Here is a 23,762-nt window from a genome sequence, read left to right as displayed (position 1 = left end):
ACTGTCCAGAGACTGGAGACGGACCAGATACAAGTTGTTTCCTTCTACTGACAATGGGAAGCGAACATCCCGCAACTCGAGTGAATTTGAGACCAGCTGTATAGCTTGCACATTGTGTATGGGTCGGAGAAACTCCGATGACGCACCGGTGGGTGCAGCCCGAACCAAAACAAAGCGCGTGGCCCTTTAACAGGCGCTGCAGGCCGCTGCGCGTGCGGCAAGGTCGCCTTCCAGAAGCGGCGTCAGCGGTCGCTGCAGACGCGCGCGGCTGCAGTGGGGGCGCCGGTGGAGCGGTGAGGGGAAAGGGGGGGGGGGCAGCGGCGGCGGCGGCGGTGACAACATGGCCAGTTCGGCCGCGGCTGCGTCCAGGAATAGAACGCCCGCTCGCGCCTCTCTGCCTGCCTGCGTACCTGACTGTGCATCGCGTCGAGTGCGTGAGACTGCTGCTGCAACCATGAGGTGCGTACGCTGGCCGCGCCTCCTCAGCTGATCCGCTCTGTCTGGTTCCATCGTCCAGAGTGTTGAGTCCAGTAGACCGCACGCAGTGCTTATTCGCTCCAGCAGTCACCTCTCTAGTCCTCCCAGTGTCGTGTTGAATACATAAAGACAGCTCACCATTTCTGGAACCGTCGACGTTGAATTAACATTCTAGTTACTTTCAAGCTGCCAGAAACTTGAACTTTCGTTTGTGTGGATGTCCGGAACCACCAAAACAGTACTGTCCTCAACCTGAAGACTGGTTTCAACATCGCACTGCTTTATTACGCACGATCCTGTAGCAGCTAATGTGCACTTGTTTCCTCCGCCCTTTGAACTGTCTCAACCGACCAATTGTAGGGAGGCCTACAATGGAGCGAGCATTCCAAACGATGGCGTAGCTCACCACTTTTCGCCTACACAAGTCATTGTGAGAAGTAAAAGAAGTTGTCCGTGGCAGAAAAAAATCGTGCGACTGCGAACTGAAACAATAGACTGTGGACTGAGTGCAACTTACCCATTCAGCTACTGATCCCGTCCTTTTTCCAGTCTGCAGGGACACAATCAGAGCATGAAGCGGCACGTAAGTGTAAACAAAAATCTGAGCCACATGAAGTATTCGTTCGAGATGCTTCAAGAAGTCGTGCAGAAAGCACGCGACCATATTATATACTGGGAGCAGTACTACACAAATGCTGAACACGTCAGTTAATGAAACTTCATCAGCTGGTGAATGAATCACTAATATTAAGGTTTTCGTACAAACCATCATCAGATATGAGATAAATCGAGCTGTACAAATGGACTAGCCGGCCTGTGTGCTCGAGCGGTTCTAGGCGCCGCAGTCTGGAACCGCGCGACCGCTACGGTCGCAGGTTCCAATCCTGCCTCGAGAATGGATGTGTGTGGTGTCCTTAGGTTAGTTAGGTTTAAGTAGTTCTAAGTTCTAGGGGACTGATGACCTCAGATGTTAAGTCCCATAGTGCTCAGAGCCATTTGAACCATTTGTATAAATGGACTGAAGTTATATGTTATAACTGTCAGAGGCAGACTAGTTTGTTATGCATGCACATATTACTTCAGTTCATTTGTACAACTCGATATGATATCTGTTGGTGGGTTATTCCGAAACACGTAATACTAAAATCATTCATTCATTCACCAGTGACCAATTCAGCGTTTCTGCTGTATTGTTCCAGTTGCGTAAAGTATTGCCACTAATATCGAAATTTATCCTTTATGAACGCAGCTTACTGCAGCGGTTCTGCATACATTGCAAAGAAATGCTAAAGTCTGAAGTTCCGTCTGTGTTATTAGTGACGAAACTGTAGCCCAGGTGCCCAAGCACGGGAAGGAAATTTTTTCTGATTTATTTGGAGGCTTCGCGTCAAATGATACAAATAAACGACGGAAAACCTAAGTGAAGATAGCTGGACGGGAATAAGAAGTTCAATTTTTGTAAATACGAGGCCTTCGAAATTACGTATACTTTAACTTGTGATGTTGTTTATTATCTAACTACTTGCCGCAAAGTGAGCACAGAGCAATTGGAAACTGTATTTTGAAAAATATATTTAACTTTAATTTTAGGTCTCGGACTCACGGACTGATAGATATCACAGCACATATGACATACTTCTCGCTAGTGGTGACAACTGTAGCAGTTTAAATGAAGGTACTTGTAGGAAAGTCGATAGATCGGATCTTAAGCAATTACGGTGCGATTGCATGCATCAACTTCACTCTCATATGCCTGACTAAATATACTGTATATATAAAAAACCTGTATCCAGGATTATGCTAACAATGTTTGAGCGTTGACACATAGCTAACAGAGAAGGATCAACTGAGACTTCCGAGGAAAGAAGATTGGGTTTTAACTTCCATTGGATGAGGGGATGAGTAGGCACAGAGCGCAATGTCGTATTGGACAAGAATGGGGAGTGAAGGGGCCATGATCTTTTTCAGAGAATTCGTCCCAGAGTCATCTATAAGCAGTTTAGGGAGTCTACGAAAAACCCAAATCTGGTACCAGACGAATGCGCCTACATCTCGAACCGATTAAGATTTTGAGTTCAGTCCTATACAGTGTTGTTGTCTTCACATTATATGTAGCTTACACGAGTGTAGTAGTTCTCCTGTTCTTTTGTGTTACAGCTGTCAGTTAATCTTGCAGTGTTATCAGTGTGGCGAGATATGCGTGGCAAAGGCACCGTTCTTCTTCAAACGAAGTGCACGGCTCGTGTTTCCATTGCATGCTCCGGCTCAGTATTAAAATTGCTTTTTATAGCGGGTAATCGCTTCACCACATTAGCTTAGGGGCGTGCCGCTCGGTGACAAGTTACCTGGCAGACCGGGAGAAATCACATAACTTCCATCCACATCTGTAGACTTGAGACAGACACTTCGTTATCTGAGGGCCGCTCCGAAGGACGCGATGTATACGAAAGCGATTACATGAAGCCTTCGATACAGCTTTGCGAACTCACAATCTGTCAACTTACAACCTAACTCAGACCGCGGACAACGCTGCAGATCAGTATACAACTAGCTCATTATTGTTCGGAAACAGTGAGTGCTATCGAAAGGAGACCTCAAATTGATACCATGTTTCTAGATCCCCATAAGGCGTTTGACACCGTTCCAAACAAGCGGCTGCTAATCAAATTGCGTGCCTATGGAGTATCGTCTCAGTTGTGATACTAGATTCGTCGTTTCCTGTCACAAAGATTACAGTTCGTTGTAACTGACGGAAAGTCATTGAGCAATACGGATGCGATGTGTGGGATTCCCCAAGGAAGTGTTGTAGGCCCTCTGCCGTTCCTATTCTATATAACTGATTTAGGGGACAATCCGCGCAGCCCTGTTAAACTGTTTGCAAATGATTCTGTCATTTACCGTCTCGTAAAGTCATCAGAAGATCAAAACCAGCTGCAAAATTATACAGACAAAATACCCGACTGGTGCAAAAGGTGGCAATTGATTCTAAATAATGAAAAGTGTGGAGTCATCCACATGAGTACTAAAAGGAATGCGTTAACTTTCGCTTAAACGATAAGTCACATAAACCTGGAGGTTTAGGGATTACTACCCGCGCCCGGGTTCCCGGGTTCGATTTCCGGCGGGGTCAGGAATTTTCTCTGCCTCGTGATGACTGGGTGTTGTGTGATGTCCTTAGGTTAGTTAGGTTTAAGTAGTTCTAAGTTCTAGGGGACTGATGACCATAGATGTTAAGTCCCATAGTGCTCAGAGCCATTTAGGGATTACAGTCACGAATAACTTACAGTATAACGATTGCATAGCTAATGTTGTGGGGAAAGCGAACTAAAGAATGTGTTTTATTGACAGAACACTTAAAAGATGCTACAGGTCTATTGAAAAGACTGCCTACACTACGTTTGTCCCTCCTCTTGCTGCGTGGCTTGGGATCCGCATCAGATAAGATTGACGGAGGCCATCGAAAAGTTCAAAAAAGGGTAGCTGTTTTTGCATTATTGTGAAACGGGAGAGAGTGTTGCGTATATGATAAGCGAGTTGGGGTGCAAGTGTTAAAGGCGTTTATCGTTGCAGGATATTTTCACGAAATTTCAATCAACTTTCTCCCGCCTCATTTAAGTGATGGTTTGTCTAGTGTCTTGTTCGAGAGTGGAACGGTAGAGAAATAGCTTGAAGGTGGTTTGATGAACCCTCTGACAGGCACTTAACTATGAATTGCAGAGTAGTGATGTAGATATGTTGCCCGAACTAAGATTTCTTATTCATATTCGTTGGCTTCGGCAACTCGCAATCAGTTTGTCACCCTTGAACCTAACCTACACTCTGGGCTACGCTACAGTTTAGTCTGTCACCACAGCCTATGCCAAAAAGTCAGTTTTGCGACTCGTTCTATTTGCAGAGATATGGTGTCGTATGCCACAACTACATTAAGTCACGGGGAAAAAGGCGACGTCCCGTTATGGTCCGTTCGGATGACTATGCAAAAGTGCCGTCAGCACTGGCATTCTATGAAAGGCCTGGTTGTGACTGCTCGTGACTCTGCTTCCGCGGACATCCCAGCTGCGTCTCATTTCTAACTTAAGTTGCTGCTGATAGCAGTCATCCGTAACAATTGTAGCTCTAGTGTCGCTATTAGCAACTGTCATTTTAAACATATGTGACTGTAATGCTGGTCATATACACGATAAATATTCTCATTTTTAGTTGTTTACGGCACTACTAAACATCGCATAAATCGTGTACACGGTAGTCCGTTAGTCAGGGGTACCCATCAAAGCTGTTTCGAAATAAATACAGGACTCCTAGTGTTCTTTTAACTCGTATCTCTGAGTACCAATTTCGACGGCTATTTTTTTAAAATGTGGCTTATTGTGTACTAAAGATTGCTATACCAAACAAGCTCTGATATGTATAAAAAAATAGACGATGATTTCCAAGAAGCAGCATTCTTTGGCAGTTGCTATTAAACATTTTAAAATGGTAACAGAATCAGACGTCAGATAGTTCTCCATAAAACTGTTTCGTGTAGTGGTGTCATACAGGGATGTCCAAATGCTGCGGTTCAATGAACAGTAATTTCTTGAACTTCAGAGCTAAAAGTATTTCTGCTGAGTCTCGACTAATGTTATTCGTAAACTTTCACGCCATCTGAGACAGCTAGGAAAAAACGGAGATCTTAAAGCGATATCACCAATCTTTTGTTTCGATAACTTAATAATAGTTTTGTTGCTTAGACAGAAACTTACATTTCGTTTGCACGATACCCTCGTAAATGAAAACAGGTGTATTCTTTGAGAAACAATAAACAGGATTGTCGTGTTCGAAACTATGCCGCAAATTTACAAAATATATGAGGATATTGTCTCTAGAATATATCGTTCCATCGATGTTTCTAATCAGTAATGAGATAATACACTCCTGGAAATTGAAATAAGAACACCGTGAATTCATTGTCCCAGGAAGGGGAAACTTTATTGACACATTCCTGGGGTTAGATACATCACATGATCACACTGACAGAACCACAGGCACATAGACACAGGCAACAGAGCATGCACAATGTCGGCACTAGTACAGTGTATATCCACCTTTCGCAGCAATGCAGGCTGCTATTCTCCCATGGAGACGATCGTAGAGATGCTGGATGTAGTCCTGTGGAACGGCTTGCCATGCCATTTCCACCTGGCGCCTCAGTTGGACCAGCGTTCGTGCTGGACGTGCAGACCGCGTGAGACGACGCTTCATCCAGTCCCAAACATGCTCAATGGGGGACAGATCCGGAGATCTTGCTGGCCAGGGTAGTCGACTTACACCTTCTAGAGCACGTTGGGTGGCATGGGATACATGCGGACGTGCATTGTCCTGTTGGAACAGCAAGTTCCCTTGCCGGTCTAGGAATGGTAGAACGATGGGTTCGATGACGGTCTGGATGTACCGTGCACTATTCAGTGTCCCCTCGACGATCACCAGTGGTGTACGGCCAGTGTAGGAGATCGCTCCCCACACCATGATGCCGGGTGTTGGCCCTGTGTGCCTCGGTCGTATGCAGTCCTGATTGTGGCGCTCACCTGCACGGCGCCAAACACGCATACGACCATCATTGGCACCAAGGCAGAAGCGACTCTCATCGCTGAAGACGACACGTCTCCATTCGTCCCTCCATTCACGCCTGTCGCGACACCACTGGAGGCGGGCTGCACGATGTTGGGGCGTGAGCGGAAGACGGCCTAACGGTGTGCGGGACCGTAGCCCAGCTTCATGGAGACGGTTGCGAATGGTCCTCGCCGATACCCCAGGAGCAACAGTGTCCCTAATTTGCTGGGAAGTGGCGGTGCGGTCCCCTACGGCACTGCGTAGGATCCTACGGTCTTGGCGTGCATCCGTGCGTCGCTGCGGTCCGGTCCCAGGTCGACGGGCACGTGCACCTTCCGCCGACCACTGGCGACAACATCGATGTACTGTGGAGACCTCACGCCCCACGTGTTGAGCAATTCGGCGGTACGTCCACCCGGCCTCCCGCATGCCCACTATACGCCCTCGCTCAAAGTCCGTCAACTGCACATACGGCTCACGTCCACGCTGTCGCGGCATGCTACCAGTGTTAAAGACTGCGATGGAGCTCCGTATGCCACGGCAAACTGGCTGACACTGACGGCGGCGGTGCACAAATGCTGCGCAGCTAGCGCCATTCGACGGCCAACACCGCGGTTCCTGGTGTGTCCGCTGTGCCGTGCGTGTGATCGTTGCTTGTACAGCCCTCTCGCAGTGTCCGGAGCAAGTATGGTGGGTCTGACACACCGGTGTCAATGTGTTCTTTTTTCCATTTCCAGGAGTGTACTTGAAAAATTCGGAATAATATTTCTGCTTGTAAACTGCACGGCCAAAAGGATGCGCAGCGACGTCTGCTGCTCGCCAGTATGTAGCTTCAACCAGAAGCCAGAGAGAGAAACTTGCTGCAACGTTGTGTCTAGTGTGACAACGGTGTCGAATGTTACGACGCAATGCTGAAAAATAATGCATCCGATTTTTTTTTATATTAAAACTCTTAAAGCTATGTAAATAAATCAAACGTAATTAATATTCTACATCTTTACTATTCATGTCTACATATTTGCAGCCCTCTTCCGCTAGACGGCTCCGAACTATAGCGTGTAACGTAGCGGCGTGTAACGTAACAATATCGATGCGTGAGAAACAGCATGTTGTAATCGAATTCGAAGAGTTCGTCCACGGACGGGGCACCCTCCCCTTCAACACGACAATGTCAGACCCCACACGAGTATTGCGACATCTGCGACAATCCGACGCCTAGAGTCCACTATCATCGATCATCCTCCATCCACTCCCAGCTTGGCCCCATCTGATTTTCATCTGTATTCATACTTCAAAGAACTCCATCGAAGACTTAAGTTAAACGGTGATCAAGGGACGCAAGCAGGAGTGCGGGTTTGGTTCCGGCAACAAAGTCAAACATTCCACAGTGACGATAACAACAAACTGGTCTCTCGTTTCTCTCGGTGGGAGAAATATGTTAGTCTGCAGAGTAATGTTGTCAAATAAATATGTAGACCTTAAAAATAAAGATATAGAATGTTAATAACATTTGTTTTATTTAAAAATCTTTAGGAGCTTGCACATGAAAAATTGGGAGCCATTACTTTTCAGCGTGCACTCGTACAATCGCAAAATTTGCGGGTTTGTAGTGTGCGGAACGATTCGTTTTCCGTGAGAAAAAAACACAGCCATTCAATGGGAAATATGTGCAGTTTACGGATGGAGAGCTTTTAGTGACAGAGTTGTGAGATAATGAAAACAGTAGGAAGCAGAGCGTTGTCCTCCGGCGTCGACATACAGGGAAGGAGTTTGAGTCTGAGGGGTGCCACAGGATTCTGTTCTGGATTCATTCCTTCTCTTGATATGTATCACTGACCATCCACAAAGCATGACAGATGAAGATGAGTCAAAAACTTTCTCTTCACAGATGGCAGGGAAGTTATTGTGAATGACGTGGAACGTACTATAAATGATGTTACTAGTAGCGTAGTTAGTTACAACCGCACTTGGCCTTCAAAGAACAGATTAATACTTGAACGTAACCAAACGCAATGCATACAGGTTTTAATATGGAACTTTTCTGAAATGAATTTTTATTGTTCCAACGTGGTCATTCAGTGGCTTTTTTGGAAGTACTACGTTCCATATCTTGAGGAGAAACTGAATGATACTATCTTCACTATAAAATTAATCTTCGCTCTCTCTGACACTGAAACGCGGAGGCTTCTTTAGTTTGGTTACTTTCGCTATATTATCTTGTACGGCGCTATATTTTCGATGCTGTATTTTGGGGCAACTGTGTGCACCAACCAAAAATATATCTAACTGAGAAAATGGTAGTCAGACAAATCTGCAGTGTCAGTTCACAAAGTGGCCGCTATACAGTCGACTCGAAGTTATATAAATGACATTCCTGTTCCTTGTGCAGCTGATGGTTGACTATATTTGCAACTGCGAATACATTTCATGTATTTCATAACTGCTGTAGTCCTCGCAGTGCCTGCTCCTTCGGACATGCATGCGTTTCCGTGCATGTCCCAAAGAACATTGTATGGTAATTCGAAAAACCAAAGGCACTGCAAAATTGTATTTATTCGCTGACACCGGGCAAGCGACGTGCAAGTAAAGTGTCTCTCCTGTGCGGGAATATACATAATGGATGTATGAGTACAGCTTGTAGGCAGATGGCTGACGACGTATGGAAGTTTGGGTGTGGCCGAGAGTTATGCTCGGGTGGCCAAATGGTAAGGCGACCGCTCCAGATAAGCGGAAAATCCACGTTCGAGTCCCAATCCGGCACAAATTTTCATCGTCGTCATTCCATTATACAGCTGACGTTTGTCCGTATTCAAAACTCCGAATACATTTCATGTTTGTTCCTTCGTATACTCCATCACGTTTCTTCGTGTTTTATTAGCTCTTTAATGCTTTTGTTTATAAATTTTCTAATTTACGTTCCGTAAACTATGTACTTGTCGTTTCATGGCCAGTTAGCTTTGGTTCACATGGTCGAAGTTATAACATCTGAGAGGTATATACACTCCTGGAAATTGAAATAAGAACACCGTGAATTCATTGTCCCAGGAAGGGGAAACTTTATTGACACATTCCTGGGGTCAGATACATCACATGATCACACTGACAGAACCACAGGCACATAGACACAGGCAACAGAGCATGCACAATGTCGGCACTAGTACAGTGTATATCCACCTTTCGCAGCAATGCAGGCTGCTATTCTCCCATGGAGACGATCGTAGAGATGCTGGATGTAGTCCTGTGGAACGGCTTGCCATGCCATTTCCACCTGGCGCCTCAGTTGGACCAGCGTTCGTGCTGGACGTGCAGACCGTGTGAGACGACGCTTCTTCCAGTCCCAAACATGCTCAATGGGGGACAGATCCGGAGATCTTGCTGGCCAGGGTAGTTGACTTACACCTTCTAGAGCACGTTGGGTGGCACGGGATACATGTGGACGTGCATTGTCCTGTTGGAACAGCAAGTTCCCTTGCCGGTCTAGGAATGGTAGAACGATGGGTTCGATGACGGTTTGGATGTACCGTGCACTATTCAGTGTCCCCTCGACGATCACCAGTGGTGTACGGCCAGTGTAGGAGATCGCTCCCCACACCATGATGCCGGGTGTTGGCCCTGTGTGCCTCGGTCGTATGCAGTCCTGATTGTGGCGCTCACCTGCACGGCGCCAAACACGCATACGACCATCATTGGCACCAAGGCAGAAGCGACTCTCATCGCTGAAGACGACACGTCTCCATTCGTCCCTCCATTCACGCCTGTCGCGACACCACTGGAGGCGGGCTGCACGATGTTGGGGCGTGAGCGGAAGACGGCCTAACGGTGTGCGGGACCGTAGCCCAGCTTCATGGAGACGGTTGCGAATGGTCCTCGCCGATACCCCAGGAGCAACAGTGTCCCTAATTTGCTGGGAAGTGGCGGCGCGGTCCCCTACGGCACTGCGTAGGATCCTACGGTCTTGGCGTGCATCCGTGCGTCGCTGCGGTCCGGTCCCAGGTCGACGGGCACGTGCACCTTCCGCCGACCACTGGCGACAACATCGATGTACTGTGGAGACCTCACGCCCCACGTGTTGAGCAATTCGGCGGTACGTCCACCAGGCCTCCCGCATGCCCACTATACGCCCTCGCTCAAAGTCCGTCAACTGCACATACGGTTCACGTCCACGCTGTCGCGGCATGCTACCAGTGTTAAAGACTGTGATGTAGCTCCGTATGCCACGGCAAACTGGCTGACACTGACGGCGGCGGTGCACAAATGCTGTGCAGCTAGCGTCATTCGACGGCCAACACCGCGGTTCCTGGTGTGTCCGCTGTGCCGTGCGTGTGATCATTGCTTGTACAGCCCTCTCGCAGTGTCCGGAGCAAGTATGGTGGGTCTGACACACCGGTGTCAATGTGTTCTTTTTTCCATTTCCAGGAGTGTAAATACATAAATGAATAGTGCTTCAACTTCGGAATAAAACCGATGCCCTTCTGCGTAGGTTGGACGAAACATTTACAGAAACTGTACGGTTGATGGTTCAAATTATATGACTTTTTTCTTATGTTTCATTACAGTTTTGTTCGACGCAGTAACTGAGATATTAGGGGCCGCAGGAATCGTGAATTATGACGGACGTAAGACCTGTCAGTTAGGTTCGGCTCTCAGGTTCTGCTACAGTACGCAATCAAACGCTATCAAACTGTCTTGGAGATTGATTTATTTTCCTCTATTTTATCTACATATATTTTTACGACACATTCACGTCAGTATTTCACAATGCCGTAAACAGTTTTGATAAACAGTGGTCATTCTTCAGGATAACTTGTAACATTGAGGAAACAACCGAAACCGCTTGCTGCATGTGTGTTTAATCTGAAGAGCCACACGCTAGTCGAAACTGGTTACGACATTGTGAAATGCTTATGTGATTGTGTCGTAAAAAAGTATAAAAAAATAAACGAGATAATTGTGTACATCATTCGTTACTGGCGATGAGACATGAGACATATACGCAGGAGGAAGCAGTATTTTTTTTCTCTTTCTTACTCTTCTAAGAATGTACATTTCAGAATTTTAACAGTGGACCATACCATGATGCAGAGCGCCTGTCTTGCAGGGTCTGCCATTGGAGCTGGCTGCGCATCTCCGTGACGCTCTACCACATGAACCTGTAAGGAAATGCGGTGCTCTTCTTTGGATTTTTTCTGTTACCTCCGTCAGTCTTTTCTGATACTGATAACAGACTTACGATCAATTTCAAATACTGGTCTAACCACTGTTTAGTACGCTACTTCCTTTGTTGGTGAGCTAAATCTCCTTCCTATGAATCTCAGTCTGGCTCCTGTCTTACCCACGATTAGCTTTATGTGATCGCTTCACTTCATATCACTCCGTTCGCATACTCCTAGATGTTTTATGGAAATAACTGCTTCCAATGATTGTTCTTCAATCGAGTAAGCCGGCCGGTGTGGCCGAGCGGTTCTAGGCGCTTCAGTCCGGAACCGTGCGACTGCTACGGTCGTAGGTTCGAATCCTGCATCAGGCATGGATGTTTGTGATGTCATTAGGTTAGTTTGGTTTAAATAGTTCTAACATCTGGTGAGCAAAATGTATGAGACAGGAGAAATACCTTCAGACTTCAAGAAGAATATAATAATTCCAAACCCAAAGAAAGCAGGTGTTGACAGATGTGAAAATTACCGAACTATCAGTTTGATAAATCACGGCTGCAAAATACTAACGCGTATTCTTTACAGACGAATAGAAAAACTGGTAGAAGCCGACCTCGGGGAAGTTCAGTTTGGATTCCGTAGAAATGTTGGAACACGTGAGGCAATACTGACCTTACAACTTACCTTAGACGAAAGATTAAGGAAAGGCAAACCTACGTTTCTAGCATTTGAAGACTTAGAGAAAGCTTTTGACAATGTTGACTGGAATACTCTCTTTCAAATTCTGAAGGTGGCAGGGGTAAAATACAGGGAGCGAAAAGCTATTTACAATTTGTACAGAAACCAGATGGCAATTGTAAGAGTCAAGGGACATGAAAGAGAAGCAGTGGTAGGGAAGAGAGTGAGACAGGGTTGTAGCCTCTCCCCGATGTTATTCAATCTGTATATTGAGCAAGCAGTAAAGGAAACAAAAGAAAAATTCGGAGTAGGTATTAAAATCCATGGAGAAGAAAATAAAAACTTTGAGGTTCGCCAATGACATTGTAATTCTGTCAGAGACAGCAAAGGACTTGGAAGAGCAGTTGAACGGAATGGACAGTGTCTTGAAAGGAGGATATAAGATGAACATCAACAAAAGCAAAACGAGGATAATGGAATGTAGTCGAATTAACTCGGGTGATGCCGAAGGAATTAGATTAGGAAATGAGACACTTAATGTAGTAATGGAGTTTTGCAATTTGGGGAGTAAAATAACCGATGATTGTCGAACTATCTCCAATTTAGTACTGGAGGGTAGCGCGGAGGGTAAAAATCGTAGAGAGAGACCAAGAGATGAATACACTAAGCAGATTCAGAAGGATGTAGGCTGCAGTAGGTACTGGGAGATGAAGAAGCGACTTCTCTCTATAAGACAGCTTCATCCGCGAAAAGCTTCAGGGAAATTCCGACGTAATCTGCCAGTCCATTTACACATGCTGTTAAAAATAGTGGTTCTAGAGCAGCCCCTTTGGGTACCCTCCAAGGTAATTTAAGTCTGAGGATTTCTCTCCATGGAGCACGACATGCTGTATTCTGTTTCTGTCACACAGCTGGTCTGATGTTCTTCACGCCTTGCGGAAGTCAAGCAACACGGCATCGGTCTGGGCGCCTGGCATCTACTGCGTTCTGGGTCTCGTGGACGAAAGGAGACAGCTAAATTCCAAAAAAAATGTTCAAATGTGTGTGAAATCTTATGGGACTTAACTGCTAAGGTCATCAGTCCCTAAGCTTACACACTACTTAACCTAAATTATCCTAAGGACAAGCACACACACCCATGCCCGAGGGAGGACTCGAACCTCCGCCGGGACGCTAAATTCCAGACGACCGTTGTTTTCGGAGCGGATGTTGATTCCTGCAGAGGAGATTTTCGGACTCTATAAATGTCGTAATATCCGAGCATAAAACATGTTCCAAAATTCTGCAACAGACCGACGTTAGGCATATAGTCCTATAGTTTTGTGTGTCTGTTCGAGACCCTTCTTGAAAACGGGAATGATCTGCGCTTTTTTCCAATCACTAGCAACTCTTCGCTCCTTTATCGGCTTACGGTACACTTCTGCTAGAAGAGGCGAAATTTTTTTCGCATATCTTGTGTGGAATCGTACTGGTATCCCGTATGGGCGAGCGCCCTTTCCTCTGTTGAGCGATTTCAGATGCTTCTCTAACCCATTGCCGCTTACTTTGATGTCCTTTTGACTTTCGTGTGACGATTGAAATGAGGAACTACAGGGCGATAGTCCTCAGTGAAACAGTTATGGTCTCTATCTTTGGGGATTGGCGGAACATATTGTTAGCTCAATTTATAGAACGAAGCAATTACGATGATGAGCCGTCCAGACCAAGTTATGCAGTGCTTTGTGTTCTGGCACGGTTTTGTCGCTCTGCGAATGCTCGCCCGCACACCACTAACGAGAGGTTGTGGCAAACTTCAAATGGGAGTGGCTCGGCCGTCCTACATTCCGCTCAGATTTTGCTTCCAGTGATTACCACGTTATCCCTTACACGAAAAATAGCTATCATCCCAGCGTTTCGTAAACGCTTCAAGATGCAGTCAAAGCCAAACCAATGTTAAGATATTTTTTTGCGGTGAAGGAAATTATGTTGAAAAGTAGCCTGAGATTAACTTTAATATTTATACGGTTAATCGTTACACGATTAGCGATTTCTTAGCACCCAAAGGAAAACTGCTTACTGAGATGCTGTCGCAGTAAACTTGCAGATCAAGTAAGTTCTTGTTACGTAAATACTGTATAAGCTGCTGAGACCCCAGCAGCAAGAAATGTTGATATGGCTACACAGTTTGATCGCAAGAGGGAGAGTAATTCTCGAAATGTGCGGTCTCGCGAAAGCACTGTTGACGTTCAGCAGAATTTTAAAAAAATGTCGTACAAAATGTTCAAAAGTGACTTCGATGTGAAAAGCTTACATTAATCGTTGTATCTCTGACTGTGGAAAACTCTTTATTTGCGTTTGTAACAACATTCCAATAAAATTAACAAACACTTGGTCGATACATAATGATTTGTGGAGTTTGTTAGGTTTCCGCAAGACATCAGGAAGAAATCTGTGCCCTAAAACGTTTGTGAATGATTGACGAGGGTGAGTTTGGCTAAACTTAATGCTATAAGACAGAGTGAAAGATAATATTTTCTTTCATAGTTAAATGTCTCTGGGATCTACGCTGTCGATGAAACTAAAGCTTCAGATTGCTCTTTTGGCGTTGTACTTCCTACTATTAGTAATTTTTCCGATCTTCAATTTAATCAGTAGGTTCAAATTAATGCCTGCTTTAAAAAAAACCTAGTGCATCAACGGTCTACACTTTTACATTAAGTGATGTATAATACATGTATACGAAATATGTACTCCTGGCAATCACAACTTAACATTTACGCTTTTACTTGTAAGCTATAGAGCACGTCTCCTAGCCAGCTATGTAGTTTCTACTGCACAGTAACAAACATACGTGACGATGGCTTACTTGAAGTACAGACAAGGTAATTTTTCTCTTTTACGACCCTCTCTCTCTCTCTCTCTCTCTCTCTCTCTCTCTCGAACATACCTCATAATTATAATCCTCCACGTACATGAAACGTACCTGTCTGTATGTATCGTAGAGTTCAATACTAATATTCCTGAGTAAGGAATATTAAACACAAAAGAGTATAAACATTTACAGATAGATTCATAAATGCAAATGTGACCGGATGCTGTTTTGCACAGCCCATATTGAATGATAACATTCAAAATGTTCAAGTGTGTGTTAATTCCTAAGGGACCAAACTGATGAGGTCATCGGCCCCTAGACGTACACACTACTTAAACTAACCTAAACTAACTTATGCTAAGAACAATACACACACATACACACACACACACATATGCCCGAGAGAGGACTCGAACCTCCGTCGGGAGGTGGCGCGCAATCCGTGCATGGCGTCTCAAACCTCGTGCCCACTCCGCGCGGCGATAACATTATTACTGCTAGAATGAAATTTTCACTCTACAGCGGAGTGTGCGCTGATATGAAACATCCTGGCAGATTAAAACTGTGTGCCGGACCGAGACTCGAACTCGGGACCTTTGCCTTTAATTCCGCCAGCCGTCTCCTACCTGTGAGGACGGGGCGTGAGTCGTGCTTGGGTAGCTCAGTCGGTAGAGCGCTTGCCCGCGAAAGGCAAAGGTCCGGAGTTCGAGTCTCGGTCCGGCACACAGTTTTAATCTGCCAGGAAGTTTCATTATTATTGCTGTTATACTGATTTCTTTACTTGACGAGGTGAGTAAAAAACTGTACCACACTCATTTCCATCAATAATGTAGATGCTTAAAGCAGTAACATAATAGTTTTTCTGCAAGTAATTCCTATTCTGCCAGGCATTTAGCGCGATCTATTTTTTTCAATAACAAGTTGCCCCTCTAGAAGAAGTTTCTGATTCTGTCATACCACACCTCCAGTACTAACACTTGTTTTTCCTTTTTCACACCCTTTATAAGGTAGGACGGGCTGTCGTAGATCACGTCCATTGTAGACTTCGATTATTTTCAGCCTAATCCCAGCGGAATGCGAGAAGGAAAAAAGAGTTCTCAACTGGGTTTGAAATCGAGGGAATTATCAAGTCCTACATCAAGCGTATAAGCAATGAAAACACCCCGAAATCCCTGGGGGGATTACGGCAATTTATAATTTATTTCTAGGGCAATACAAGAATATGAAGCTCAAGTGTTGGTGTGTGTATCAGACTAGAATGGATGACTTGCTCGAGTTTCAGTGTTTTCTGGTAATAATTGGAAACCGTTAAAATAAAAGTAGACTTCGGTGAAACAGACTACGGTCCAGCATGTGCTCGCCGTTTGCAGAGCAGATGGAAACAAAACTGATCTTCGAATGGTATGTTTACACTAGAAGATAAACTTACTGCCGCTTCACTGTCCAGGTGAAATCAAATATTTGAGCACAGAAGACAAAGAACGTTTCAGAACACTGTGGATCCGGCATGTCATTCATTCTAGGGTGCTCCGCGATTGAATAATAGCGCCGACACCGTACCAAAGTTCAGCGCACTGGGTTCACCAGCCGGCCTGTGACCTCCGCCCGATCGTACTTCGAACGGACACGCTGGCCGCTTCAGCACAATTGCATCAAGAATCGGTAAAGAAAAAGTTATTCCCTTCATAATGTTATGATGATAATCCTTGCACCATTAAGCGACTCCTAATCAAGCTGCGAGCCTATGGGGTATCGTCTCAGTTGTGCGACTGGATTCGTGATTTCCTTTCAGGAAGGTCGCAGTTCGTAGTAATAGACAGCAAATCATCGAGTAAAACTGAAGTGATATCAGGTGGTCCCCAGGGAAGCGTCCTGGGACCTCTGCTGTTCCTGATCTATATAAATGACCCGGGTGACAATCTGAGCAGTTCTCTTAGGTTGTTCGCAGATGATGCTGTAATTTACCGTCTAGTAGGGTCATCCGAAGACCAGTATCAGTCGCAAAGCGATTTAGAAAAGATTGCTGTATGGTGTGGCAGGTGGCAGTTGACGCTAAATAACGACAAGTGTGAGGTGATCCATGAGTTCCAAAAGAAATCCGTTGGAATTCGATTACTCGATAAATAGTACAATTCTCAAGGTTGTTAATTCAACTAAGTACCTGGGTGTTAAAATTACGAACAACTTCAGTTGGAAAGACCACATAGATAATATTGTAGGGAAGGCGAGCCAAAGGTTGTGTTTCATTGGCAGGACACTTAGAAGATGCAACAAGTCCACTAAAGAGACAGCTTACACTACACTCGTTCGTCCTCTGTTAGAATATTGTTGCGCATTGTGGGATCCTTACCAGGTGGGATTGACGGAGGACATCGAAAGGGTGCAAAAAAGGCAGCTCGTTTTGTATTACCACGTAATAGGGGAGAGAGTGTGGCAGATATGATACGCGAGTTGGGATGGAAGTCATTAAAGCAAAGACGTTTTTCGTCGCGGCGAGATCATCAAAATAAAATAAGAGAAATCAGAGCTCGAACAGAAAGATTTAGGTGTTCGTTTTTCCCGCGCGCTGTTCGGGAGTGGAATGGTAGAGAGTTAGTATGATTGTGGTTCGATGAACCCTCTGCCAAGCACTTAAATGTGAATTGGAGAGTAATCATGTAGATGTAGAAGTGATCCTTCGTTAGACGCTTTCTTGTATAGGCATTTCAGTAGTATGTCTTTTCCATAGAGGCATTGAGCCGAAAAAAAGAGAATATTCGACGACCGGTTATCAGCCGAGTTCAGGTACTGCTATTATCTCAATTGAACACATGACTCAAGGTGTATTCTGTCTTGACTACGAACGCACATGAAGAGCTTCTAGATGAAAATTATGTTAATGGCAAAGAAGAGTATGCAGTAGAGTACAGAAGCGGACAATGTGGCTGACCCCTAAAATAGTGAATGGCAAAACGCAAGGAGTCTTCAGCATATAGCAGTGCGAGGATAAAACAGATACGAGGATCTTAAAGAAAAGACAAAATTGAAATCGGTAGCACTTGTAAGAAAGAAACGCCGAGGCGTGGGTGTCTTCAAAGGCTTTTGATGACATTGGAAATGAATCTTGATAAAAAAGTTTACTAGCCTCTTTTCAAGAAAAAAAGAGACTGGGACATTTTCTTTCCTACTGACACGGAACAGTTGAAGCGGTCAGAAGCGTTTTAAACTGTGATCGGCAAACGGTGTTGTTAGTCTAACAAGAGACTCAGGAATAACATGTCACCACATGACTATGCTACAGGTGAATAATGGGTACCGTTTTGATGATTTCTATAGAACGCCTTCACGTGTGGCATCTATCTGAGTTCTTGTTCGTTCAGACTATTCATTACGAGATTATGGAAATCAACTGACCCGAAGTCCTAGTCATTATACTGCATATCTGGAATAAGTTGAATATATAAGTAAGACTTGTACTGTTCTATCTAGCAGTGATTTACCACTAGGAGGCTCCTGCTCGTACAGCATTTTGGTAATTCATCGTTTTATAACTTTGTAGTTTTATATAATTTTCTTTAATGTTTGTAGCCCTCTGATCGGACTTTGTATTTGACTTGTAGGTCTGTGGATGAGAACAGGCGTGGTCGAAATCGGTTACCAGAATAAATAAATTTGTGATCAAGACTGATTTTAATAGTAATTATTAAGCTGCACTTAGCCTGACAAATAAATCAAACGAAGTATGATAACTAACACTGCATTAACAGATCAATAATTGACTCATAACGGACTTCATGCATGAAAAGCTGAAACAACAGTTGTCTACTCATCACCACAAAAGTAAAATCTTACAAAATAATCATTGACTTTTCAAGAGATTGTAATATGCTTATATAACTATCAGTGACTAGTGCTCCTATGGATTCACCTAAATTTGTTGTAATCATAGATGCACTACTAAACTAATATGGGGCTGACTGCGTGGTATATATATAAAATGCCTAAAAAATTAAATAATAAAATGACTTAAGGGAATTTCGTCTGTTCGAAGCAGAAAAAAAATCTGGATATAAGAGGAAATCTTGCGTGTGAATCTCCGGTGAGCAGTTGTACTCACAAACGTAGCATTGCTCTTTCCGGTAAACTGCAACATACAGTGGACATCAAACGGAACATGCATGATAAAAAGCATACTTCTTTGGTCTTGTGTGACAGGCCGAATTTTTATATCACTGTTTGTGCCTGTCTTCATTTTTTATTTTTACGGAGCGTTTTGAGCCCTGAAATCTTATTTTCAAACTCAGCTTAACGTCATTTAAATAGGGGACACATGTTGTCATATTTATGTCTGCGATCTGCGATGCTTCGACTCTGTCTTCGTAGCGAACATAGCGGTGCTCTATTATGAACTCGCATGTGTTTTGCGATTGCTATCGCTACCTGCTGCTGTGCTGCAAAAAATAAAAAATAAAAAAACAAAGCGAGAGGAACCAGTGACAGGGGTGGAAAGAGGCTTGAAAGATGTTACACAGGGCCATTTAACATACTAAGAGAACTTGCAGCAGGGCAAGATGACTATCAGAATTTGGTAGGGATGAACCAGGAGTCTTCTAACGAATTGATCGCTTTTGTTTCACCTTATGTACACAGAAAAGGTGCTGTTCATATACTTATCGGATGTCGGATACACTGTTGAAAGCGATGTATAAACCTGAAAAGAATAAGATATTTTATTGTAGAGGACCGGTAGGTAGTGCTGTTATGTATTTTTTCAAGGTCAAGCTTCTGACATGAACAAATTAGCAGTTGCAATGTTATTTTCCCGCACTTTAATTATTTTTGTCCAATGTTTCTACAGCTGACTACTGAATAAGTATTAAAAATTTAATCAAACAACTACCTGAATGCATTTCAACAAATGCTTTCTTTCATCTGTCGTTCCTGGTGTATTCTTATTCATATGGGGTCCCTGTGAGACAGCTGTTTGCATGTCGGCAAATCGCGAAGTCTCGCCCTTGCGAGGCGCAATATACTGCGCAGTACATTGAGCGTGCGTCAGTATTTTTGAAGCTCAGCAGGCTCTTTCAATATATTGCGCAAACCGTCAACATCGGCCTCAGACGGTCTGAGAGGCTGATAATCCCCTAGTTGCCGCCACGGTTAGTCGTCAGTTACCAGCCACGCATGGTAGCAGCGCGGTCTGAGGCACGCGGATCGAGTCCTCCCTCAGGCATGGGTGTGTGTGTGTGTTGCCCTTAGCGCAAGCTAGTTCAAGTTAGATTAAGTAGTGTGTAAGCCTAGGGACCGATGGCCTCAGTGGTTTGTTCCCATATGAACATACCACAAATATACCACCAAGATGACCAGTTTTCTGTCAACACCACTATCTTCAGACATGTGGATTACCAAACGATCTGTCACGGCAGATGTGCCTCCGTAAAACGCGTGCCGTGTAACTAGGAAAACACACATACACACACAGATATTACGCATCCTAAAGTCACAGTTCTCAGGCAGGCGTGATCATTGTTTGTAAGCAGGTAAGAGTCTGGTGGGAACGTAAACCGACCTGAACTGAGCTGTCGTTGCGGAGTGTGAGAGCAAGACATCGACACTGGTCAACCACGGGCCTGTCTTTAGTTTATCAGGTGTACCGGAGATTGTGGCTTCTCTCCACGTGGTATGACGTCTTGAGGAGGGGAGCGGTGAAGGCTAGTAGCCGCTCATATCGCTGTCTTCGAAATCCGAGCCCGTGTAACATCTGACAATAGAATTAGTGTAACGAATAACACTGTAATGTTCACAGCTCTGAAGATGGTCGGATAGACCAAAATCTTTATAAATGATATCCAAACGTGACAGCAAATAAGCTGTTATTACGTAATTTAGTCTAAAATGTGATTTAGTTTAAAATCCAGAACCATTCATGAAACATTGCATAGAAACAATTGCTGTTAAAAATATTGTATTAATATCTACATATTTAACGTGCAAAGCAACTGACAACGTGTCACAGAGCGTACTTCACACACCGCTGTCAGTTTCTCCCATTTTTATTCCAGTCAGCGAATAATGCGCAGGATGAACCATTGTTGGAAGCTTGCGTAAGTCATCGATTTCTCGAATTCATGACCTTTTTTGCGAAATACATGTACGAGGTTTAGTTCATTTACTGACTTAATGTAAGAGCAACCTTCTATCCATTTTCCATCATATAGGTACGTGACCTTGACATTCGTTGAACGCTTTAACCCGTCAGCCGAAAAAGTTTCGACACTGGATTGCCGCGCGGGATTAGCCGAGCAGTCTCAGGCGCTGCAGTCATGCACTCTGCGGCTAGTCCCGGCGGAGGTTCGAGTCCTCCCTCAGGCATGGGCGTGTGTGTTTGTCCTTAGGATAATTTAGGTTAAGTAGTGTGTAAGCTTAGGGACTGATGACCTTAGCAGTAAAGTCCCATAAGATTTCACACACATTTGAACATTTTTTTGAGACTGGATTTATAAAAAAAATAGAGAAAAGTTAATATGGTGGTGTTAATGCTTCAGGTGTTCTATAAACTGTGTGGTTATAATTAAAGTGCAGCTCTTCACGGGTCCAGTGTGGGATGTAGTTATCATATGGCAGCGAAACTTTGTAGTTATTCTAACGCGCTAACGCGGAACCTGTTTACACTGGAAAAAAAAATTAATTCTAATTCTGGGCACCAGGCGCAAATCTGACGCTGTGAATGCAAGAAAGACGAAAAGAAATTTTTGTATTTGTAATGGATTATGAACAAGACGTGGGCATTAAGGTCAAAAAAGAGAGAAATGCGTAATGTTGATTTTATTATCAGTTAGTTAGTTAGTTACGTGTGCCATTGATCAGTCTCACGGTAACCGTCATTATGTGGAAAGTGTCAAGTGCATAATTAATGCACACATGGATCAAGGGTATTTTTGTTTTGTTTTTTTAAGCTTAAAATTTTTACTAGGTACCCCATTCCCTTAAATGGCACAAAATGCCTATATTATACCCGTACATTTATTTATTCCTTTTCAAGAATTCATCTATGGTATAAAAAGCGTTGTCAAGGAGATATTTCAATTTATTTTTAAAACTGTTAATGCTGTCTGTCAGACATTTTATTTCATCTGGTAATTTATCGAAAAGTTTTACGGCAGCATATTATACTGCTTTCTGTGCCACAGATAGGTTAAGTAGACGATAGTGTAAGCCGCCGCCTGGACAGTTTGTTCAGTATGAGACGTCGACGAGAAGCTGCGGCCTGAAACAGTTGCTCGAAGCAGTTCCGGTGAAACTTGAGCAACGAGTCCCTGTATACGGCCTTCAGATTAGCTAGAGAACGAACATGTCCCTGATAAACGTGTTCTGTTAGATATGCCCAGAACCAAAAGCCACATGCACACCAATCAGGTCATCTTGCAGGCCATGCATCTGGAAAACCTCTGGAGATAACACGTTCGTGGAATGTTGCGTTAAAGTGTATCTTTCACTGGGCAAGCGATATGAGATGTTGCCCCATCTTGCATGAAAACAGAGGTTTCGCCACAGCTGCACTGTTTGAAAGCAGGAGTCGCGTGCTGTAGGAGGAAGTTCCGATAACGTGCAGACGTCACCGTACACTTGATAGACAATCTGCGTGTGTTCTCTTCAAAGAAGAACGGACCGAGAATAAAGGTGCTTGTGAATCCACGCCACTTAGTCACATAGGGCGAGTGCAGTGGCCCTTCGTGCCCAACACGTTGTTTAACACTATCCAAAGTTCAGCAGCTGTGTGTATTCACCGCACCCTGTAGTGTAAAATGTGCCTCGTTACTCCATACAGTATTGCCGGATCACATGTCATCAACTTCGATCCGTGCCAGAAACCGAAGAGCAAATTCATAACGTTGCTGCGGATCATGAAATTTCAGTTGCTCCACCGTCTGGATCTCGTACATGTAACAGTGTAATTAGACCGCAAATCTTTCCATACTCCAGAATGAGATTTTCACTCTGCAGCGGAGTGTGCGCTGATATGAAACCTCCTGGCAGATTAAAACTGTGTGCCCGACCGGGACTCGAACTCGGGACCTTTGCCTTTCGCGGGCAAGTGCTCTACCAACTGAGCTACCGAAGCACGACTCACGCCCGGTACTCACAGCCTTACTTCTGCCAGTACCTCGTCTCCTACCTTCCAAACTTTACAGAAGCTCTCCCGCGAACCTGACACTGTAGGAGCACTAGCACTACCCAGGACACGTGATACGGCAACCTCGTCAGTAACTTCCGGCTGGATAGGACGCCTTCCACACCAAGCTCACCCGTCTTTTCGAATTTCATAATAATAGTCTTTGAACCATTTAATGACATGGGGCCTCTCCTCATAGCTTTCAGCTGGCCATACTTTCTCAATGCAGCACTCTAATTGCTGCTGTTCCCATAAACCAGTTTCGCCAACAGCGTAAGATCTCTCTTCTCGATATCCATACTGTTCCATAAAATTGTGGCTTGTCAAGTGAGGCTTTGAATGTAATACCGTCATACAAACAGTGTACAGCGACAGATTTGCACTCGGTGGCCAAAATTAGACCTAATTTGTTTGCAGTACTAACGCATTAGCATACATGTTTCTACCGAGTTTTGCTGCCTTACGACAATTGAAGTACACATTGGTCTTCCGTGAGTAGCTCCACTTTAATTATAACCATTCGGTGGTATCCGCCAACTTGTGTATGGCGCACAGAGCTCTCATACAACCATGTGAGACTGTCAGAAAAGTTCTTCTCTGGGGAGGCGTTCATTTCGCGCTTCACATTGGCTTGAGTGTCAGTTATGTCACCAAAGCGTTGACCCTTTATGTAAATTTCTACACATTGTCGTTCTGGGGTTGGTCCGTATTGATAACAAAAAGTTTCGTCACCCGTGCTCAATCATGTCGCGGTAGGCGTCCATGCGTTGTTGTTTTTGTTTAGGAATCAACGCGCGCGGGACAAAATCTGCACTCACTTTTCTCTCATTGAATACACTCTGGAGAATGTCTTGAACACTTG

General features: G+C 44.4%; 1 protein-coding gene across 1 annotated transcript in view; it reads left to right on the top strand.

Annotated features, from left to right (window-relative positions):
- The first annotated feature begins 352 nt into the window (after positions 1-352).
- LOC124776912 (leucine-rich repeat-containing G-protein coupled receptor 5-like) overlaps positions 353-23,762 on the top strand; it is a 415,623-nt gene continuing 392,213 nt past the window's right edge. The window contains exon 1 of the mRNA XM_047252123.1: positions 353-459. Within this exon, the coding sequence (XP_047108079.1) occupies positions 455-459 (5 nt within the window). The 5' untranslated portion in view covers positions 353-454. The remainder of the gene's footprint in view (positions 460-23,762) is intronic.

This window comes from Schistocerca piceifrons, chromosome 2 (assembly GCF_021461385.2).
Source record: "Schistocerca piceifrons isolate TAMUIC-IGC-003096 chromosome 2, iqSchPice1.1, whole genome shotgun sequence".
Classification (NCBI taxonomy): Eukaryota; Metazoa; Arthropoda; class Insecta; order Orthoptera; family Acrididae; genus Schistocerca; species Schistocerca piceifrons.
This window is presented reverse-complemented; position numbering and strand designations above follow the sequence as displayed.